Raw genomic sequence first — 7652 nt, forward strand, 5'->3', positions numbered from 1 at the left:
CGGCCTTTAGGTAGAAGAAAGTTCTCCCACAGCAACAACAACAACAACAATGATAAGAACAATACAAATTTGCGAATAAAAGTTACAAATTATAAATTATAATTAACATTAAATGTTAATAATAAAACTTAATAATAAGTTATAATAAAAATTATTTACAAATAAATTGTAATCGGGGGTTATACAGAGTAAATTTTGGAGTTCGTTGCAACAGACCACGTCCAACGATAGCGCGAGAGATGGCGATGAGCTTGCAAAGAAAGAATCTAGTGAACATCTCGAGACTTTAGAATTCACATTCCCGAAGAAGGTCAAGGCTCGTGGAAGAAGAAAAGCGAACGACAGCAAACGTAGAGTCACGTTCGCTGATCATTAAACTCGTTCGCGCGACGAGTGCTGCGTTACATTACATTAAAAACTGCAGCAAATGCGAATATTGTATTACACACATTCGACCGGCGTCCAATCAGATTTTTCTGCGTAATAAGATTTTTCGACTTCAAAGGCACGAGGACGAATGATGCGGTTTTATCGTCAGAAAATTCTGTAACCGACATTTGTTAACGATATTCTCACAGTCGATCATTAAAGAAATGATATAAATTTATCATATGCATGCATATAGTCTTTATTTACTATGATAATTTGTATCTTACTTTATTTGTATTACTTGTATTTTGCGTGTCTGATGATATCACTTAGATAGTTGATTAGAATTGCACAAATGCGATTAGCCAATTCTCTCTTCATTCGAGATATTCGGACAGATTTCTGTCGTGGATATAAGACTACACCATTATTATTTAGTTTTGATATCAGAAGCGAAAAGTGCACAACAAAAATACATTAAAATACAAATGTGTTTCAACAAAACAACCTAGTCGATCTTGTAAAATATACCGAAAACTCTTCCTCTTGTTAATTAATAAATAACCATGTGTCCAGAAATGAATTATATGTAATGAAACTAAGGTACATTCATAGCTAAGACAATTGTCAAATTAATAATATATAGAAATAAATATAATTTAATTCTTTCCCGAAAGAAAAAAATAGTTTTAGATATATTTTAAAAATTTATTTTATATGGATTGCAAATGTTGTTTTATTGAAAAACATTTCCATTTGACATTCTATTACATTGCGCAAGAATTTTTATTATGTATATTTTCTCGCTTCTGACATCACAATCTGAAATAGTAGTAGTTAATGAAAAGTCTACGACTCGATATAGATCATTATATTTCATTATTCTTTTTACACTCATATATTATTATCATTATTATTATTTTACTTTTTTATCTGTTTCATTCGAACGCCAGTTCAGCTAACATCACGTAGTCCTTGCATCATGACGTGGTCAATCGATCGTCGATTATTGAACGCAATGTCAGTTACAGCAATGTGCTGAAACTTCAGATCAATCTTGACACCTATACAAAATTTTCCGATATTTCGAAAGTTTCAAAATCCCAAGTGGCTAAAAATTTTTAGACTATTTTAATTCAATGTTACATGAATAAGAATAAGAAGCATGAATGGACTCAGAATATGGGCGTTGCAAGATTTATCACACTTGCCTGCTAAATCCTTGCAGGTATTCTACAAAACTCATCTCTCCAATTAAAAAAAAAAAAAAAAAATATTTATTATAAATAATATGGCAAAAATATTAGGTCTTGCATAATAATAATATAATATTCTAAAAAATTTTTTTTATAAATTATATATTAAAAATAATGTATAACAATGTTACATATAAATTAAGATATTAAAAGTAGATAGGAAATTATACGTAAAAACAAAAATTAAAAATATTTTAAATATAAATGCGTTCATTAATTGAATAATATTTTTCTTTACAATAAATCAGAATGAAACGCACGTGCCCAGAAATACATTTAAGCGTTGCTTTCCAAATTTTTTCAACTCCTTTTTCAAGCAAGATAATGCTCATAAGAACAGGAGAATTAATTTATCAACAATTTCCAATAATCCGGAACCTATCTATACAACATGGATGACATTACCTGAAACCACCATGACAATCTTCAGTTCTCGATCGCCCATGTATTTTTTGCCTTCCAAGGCGAATACAAATATAATGCGTCCATTGAAACCTCTTATTAAGTATGATGAATTATTGAAAGAAAATACAGTATCTAAAAGCAAGAACTACAAAATGCTTCCAGACGTTCAGGCTGGTGATTTCAAGTTTAAATATAACGATAATACTGTGATGAAATCTGACAAAGTCTATTACGACACTTCAAAAATAGTTTTCACGTTTCAAGAAAATAAAGAACCCAAAATTGATTATACGATCGGACAAGGATCGATTGGTGATTTATCGATTTGTGCCACTGCGAAAAATGTGAATTCTTCATCTCCCGCAAAATTGGAGTTAAAAACACCAGAAATTAAACGGAAGCAATCACGAGATCAGTTCAAATCACAGAATTTACAAAAACATAACAAAAATTTCGGGACTAAAGGATCTCTGAAATCCTCGACAGATCTACCTTCTGCATCGTGTCGCTTTTTTTCCTCAAAAAGTTGCACCAAGATCCAGCACTCTATCCAAAAGATTGAAAACTTGAAAAACAATCTAAGCGCGAATGCACTGACTGTTCGTTTGAGAAGCACGCAATCGTATTCAGGTATTTTGAGAATTCCTAGATAACAATCCTTAATTTTTTTTTAACTTATAGTTTAAATAATCCACAATTAGAAATTATATTATGTGCGCACAGTAATCTCTGATAAAAACACTTTATGTCTAATCAACTAATATCAATTAGTTAATGCAATAAAGATTGATTTTTAATGAGATCATCGATCGCAGGCCGCGTTTCTCTAACGAAACTGCGATCGTTCTTCTCCGGCGCTTCGAGGTCGAAAAGATTCGCCAATTGCGAGAAGGATGAAGATTCTCAAGAGATTATGAGAAGTCGCTGCCGAATCGAGAAAAATATTTGCGAAAAATCGCGACGGAAAGACACATGCGATTCGTCTCAAAATGACGCGTGTGAGGAACAATTCGAGAGAGATCCGTGCAAAAATAGCAAGTGCCCCGAATTAAAACGGCAAAAGCCGTGCAGCTGGGACGAGGAACGGTGTCCTGAAGCAAATCGGAAAACTGACGCAAAAAGACGAGTCTCGTCGAGGAATCGCGCGCGGCGATCGAGAAATAGCGATTGTTCGCAGGAGAAGGATATCGATACGACATGTAGTAAGAGTAACGCGGAGCGAGATGTAATCATCGTTTAAATAGCGCATACAGATACAATCTCGTTATCAAATATTTAAATTTAATTTAATATTCACGCGATATCTCATGGAGCATCTGAAATTGATATATCTCGTACATTCAGAATAGAAATTTCACAGAATAGTAGGCGGAAGTAATTGCTGCTGTTTCGGTTTCATCATTGGAGTAATTTAATATTAGCTATCATCATTATAATATTTTGACATATCTTGATGAAATTCTATATAACACATCGATTTGTTCATTCACCATTTCCTATTTCCTGTATTAGTTGTATTTCACCTATTGTACGCTTTTACATCTTTTCTCCATTATTTTACTGATTTATTTGGCACTTTGATTTCTTTGATTTATTTATTTTTTTACTATATGATTTTCTTTAACATCTTGATATGTCAGGGCGGCAATCGAAGTCGTACAAACTACGTAAAGATTGCAAGAAATCCAACGAATCACGTGCAGTCTGCAAGGATTCAATACAGAAATACATTACTTGTGAGTCAAAATCCAAGAAGCGATGCAAAAAACGCGACATCGGCGACAAAGAGCGAGAAAAATGCACCGGAAACAATCGAAAGCGATCCAACAGCTGTCGCAGAAGAAATTCTTCCCGAGTTAGTGATAAAAGTTGCAGCAAAGTAGAGCAAAAACGACGGTACTCGCAACAATCAATTTTCTCAGTCCCACGAGATCATAAATCTTTCTCCACTTTGATTCCCGATATCGTTTTCGGCATGAATGTAAGCAACAGACTTTATGCTAGCTGCAGCAAAGACGACAGAAATCGAAAACAAGGCCCATCATGCGAGAAACGAAAGAGAACATGCGAAACCAAAGAAAAAAATAAAATCAAGGGAAAGTGCGTGAAAAGTCCAGCTAAATGTATGTCGAGGAAAAAGACCAACGACAAGAAAACATTTTGTCAGTCCACGCAGAAAGACGCAGACAAGAAATTTTGTCAGTCTACGCAAAAAGATACAGGCACGAAATTTTGCGAAACCACGAAATCCAAAGAATCTATAAAGAAATCCAATCGCGAGGAATTTTGTATCAACAGAAAGAAACAATTTACCAAAGGTAAGTTATATATATTTCATCTTATGTATATATAATCGTATTATTAAATAATAACAATAATAACGAATATATACATATGTATATTAAAAAATCACAAAATCTCTCATTTTTTTGCATCATAGTTTATGTAGAAATTTTATTAGCTTTGCTAAATTTTTAATTAATTTCTACTTTTTCGTTGCAGACGGGGAGCTCAAAAAAGAACCAATAAAAGCGTGCACTACAGCGAAAGGTGACTGCAGAAATCCACATGCACTGAGAGAAAAAATAACTAAATTTTAATAAATATTTGTTTGAATAGTTGCAATAAAATATTTATTTATAATAGCTAAATATTTACTCAATAGAAAGAATGATAATTAAATTAAATTAGTGGTTCGTGTATTAAATATTTATTTATATATAGCAAATATTTCATTGCAACTATTCAAACAAATGGCTATTTAAAATTTAGTAATTTTTTCTCGCAGTATGGATCTCCTCTTTATATTATGGATTTATATGAGAGAAAAGTATCGCGCATTTATATTAAATTTTTAATTAATTTTTATTTTTTCGTTGCAGACAAGAAAAAAGAATCAGCAAAAGCACCTCCACGCACTACCGCGAAAGGTAAAGAGTTCTATAGGAGCACACAGATTTTTTTTCTCTATATTATGGAAGAGAAGCATCGCATTATACTAAATTTTTAATTACATTTTTTAAATTACTTAGATAAAAAGCCTGAAGATCAATCAATAAAGCAACAAATAGAACGCGAATACAAAGAGATAGAAGAATGCAAAAAGAGCTTTAAAAAAGAGAAAAAGGACGATAAAGCCAAAATGGTTTTCATAGACAACGAACCGACGGGCTTGGACCGCATAGTCAGTTCACGTGAGAAACAACAGAAGGATAGCGAAAAGTTTGCAAGTATACCTCACGAATCAATCGTTTCTACGGATACCGCATTCAAGTGGTTTAATATTCAATCTAGGATTTTCAATGGCAAGATTTCAATTAATCGCCAATTGTTCGCCAAGTTAGCATTCTCACTTGGGTTTTATTTCTGTCAACTGCGTTTTTAAAACTAAAACTTCAGTGACTCAGAAAGAATATTCTTTACAAATTTAATGTTTGCTAGTATTTTTTATTCTGAGTAAATTTTTAATGTTTATTCTAGTAATTTTTTAATATTTTTTTAAAATGTATGTTGTTTTTTTATTCACAATACCATTTATATTGTTTTTATTCACAATGCCATTTTATTGTCACTACATATTTGCGATCGATAACAATTTATTGCTGCAACGAGTTATTTCATACGACGTAATTACAGAGATGTCAGACTGTTCAATGTGATATTTGATCGATTATTCTCTACCGCAAAACTGGATTATCAGGATGATTTTGCTATCGAACGAACCATGAACCATGATAAAATCGCTCAGAACTATTCAGCGAATAGCGACGATTTTGTTCACGGTGATGAATTGCCGAATTATGTTGAAATAGAATATGAAGACGAAGAAGATGACGTTTACGATTAGACCACTAATTGAAGAGTCTCCGAAATCGATTGAATCCTACTCAAAGGTCACAATAAATAATAATTTAAGATGCGAATCGTAAAAAAAGACTTTGTTATAATTGTTTTACACTTTGTCGTAACATGATATTTTTAAAGAATGCAGTGGTGATCTAATAAAAAATGAAAATAGTCCGTAAAGCGACTGCATCCGTGCTTTGCTCTTTTTCAGAAAAAGTTTATTAAAAAGAAAAGAAATGCATTCGTTTCTTTCAAATACAGCGACGCCCGTAAGAATTCTCTTATGACAGTGTATAAACGTACTTTCCTCGCGCATGAACATATAACGACGTTAGTAAATATACATTCATACACGAACACATCTCATTTTCGTTCCAGAATATTGTGAGAGTCTTCTGGTTACACGGCAATCAATTAGTCCGCATTACTTCGCTACGAATAGTAGTCGATCATCCCCGATATTACTTAACTAAGTTTCACTTTATAGACGGTAAGATGAAATTACTCTCCGACATGACTCGAATGATCGTCGATTGCTCCCCGGGGGACGGATGCGAGTCGCCGTGCGAGTGTAACGCGAATGCGGGGCCTTACGGGGATTTCTCGCTCCTTCACGAGACGTCTTTGTAGGGCGACGGAGGCGTGAATGGCGGTGGGCCAGGAGGCCCAATTACGAGTTATTCAGTCCTCGCCACGGGGCACCGCGGTGCCGCTCTACCGTCGGTGTACGCACCTACCTGGCGCCTCCCTCTTCGTCTCGCGCGAAGAAGCGAGAAGAAGCGAGAAGAAGCGAGAAGGAGCGCGCGAGCCGGCGGGGCCGAGGGGGTTGAAACGCGGGACGTGGGGTGGTAGAGAACGTGAGGACGTCTCTGCGGGATTCCCCGCCGCCACTTATGGGAATGCGATACGAGCTTTTCGTCGGATGCTCTCTTGCGTTTTCGCATTGTTACGCAACCGTCTTTCTCGCGTCCGCGTCACCCTCGTGCACCCCGACAAAGGGAATCAATGTCAATGCGCGCTGTCGTACATACACGCCCCGGACGCGGAGAGCGAGAATGCTGAAATTATGATTGAGTGCATGTAATAAGGGACTTCGGATCAAAATCGCGTGTTACGTTATGCTTGTAACTATTGCGCCAAGTGTCGGAAGTTCCAAGCTGTCCTTTAAATTTGTTCAATGACAAAATTCACCTAAATTCTTATTGTTTTATTGTCATTATTATATTTATTATCATCTTTCTAACAATTTGAAGTGATTGACATAATTCGATGTCTTTATTTTTATTTCCCATTATTTTTTAATTAAGATTGTAACGCTAATCCGGTTATTTAATCATAAAAAGGATTGTTTAAAATATGTAAAATAATAGATCAGAGTTTGATACGTTTTCATATTTTTTTAAGTACAAATGATTTTTTAGGAGGGAAAGGGTTTTCATATTCAGATATGAGTTAGCATAATTGATTATTAAATTGATTTTCAATTTGATAAACGTGATATTATTAATTCTTATTCAACTTAGAACCGCATTATGACCGAAAATTTGTTCGGCGCGCAATTTAGTGAATTTGAAAAGATATGTAAAATCACACAATAAATATCAGCACTAAGATCTAGCCATGACCGTAAAAGCACTTTGCTTATATTGTGTTCTTACAAATATGATGACATCGTATTATATTAGTCTCGTTCCGATTTCCCAAGTTGCAACAATAATAATTAAATTACACAATTAAATTGATTTGAAAAAATCTAAAGTTACCTTTACGCCTCAA

The 7652-nt window shown here is 34.2% G+C and overlaps 1 protein-coding gene across 1 annotated transcript; it reads left to right on the plus strand.

Annotated features, from left to right (window-relative positions):
- Positions 1 to 3612: 3612 nt before the first annotated feature.
- Positions 3613 to 5877, plus strand: LOC105201247. Its single transcript, XM_026132920.2, has 5 exons — positions 3613 to 4348; positions 4533 to 4580; positions 4913 to 4960; positions 5063 to 5369; positions 5667 to 5877. Exons 1-5 carry the CDS (start codon positions 3664 to 3666, stop codon positions 5875 to 5877), a joined length of 1299 nt encoding a protein of 432 aa, XP_025988705.2. The 5' UTR covers positions 3613 to 3663.
- The last annotated feature ends 1775 nt before the right edge of the window (positions 5878 to 7652 follow it).

Source organism: Solenopsis invicta, chromosome 1, assembly GCF_016802725.1.
Source record: "Solenopsis invicta isolate M01_SB chromosome 1, UNIL_Sinv_3.0, whole genome shotgun sequence".
In the NCBI taxonomy this organism is placed as follows: Eukaryota; Metazoa; Arthropoda; class Insecta; order Hymenoptera; family Formicidae; genus Solenopsis; species Solenopsis invicta.

What these genes read in the sequence shown, in the direction of transcription:
- LOC105201247 (XM_026132920.2), top strand. Translation starts at nt 3,664, where the DNA reads ATGTCAGGGCGGCAATCGAAGTCGTACAAACTACGTAAAGATTGCAAG. An exon ending in AAAGAAACAATTTACCAAAG is followed by an intron (nt 4,349 to 4,532) that starts GTAAGTTATATA and finishes TTTTCGTTGCAG; the next exon opens with ACGGGGAGCTCAAAAAAGAA. An exon ending in AATCGCCAATTGTTCGCCAA is followed by an intron (nt 5,370 to 5,666) that starts GTTAGCATTCTC and finishes ACGTAATTACAG; the next exon opens with AGATGTCAGACTGTTCAATG.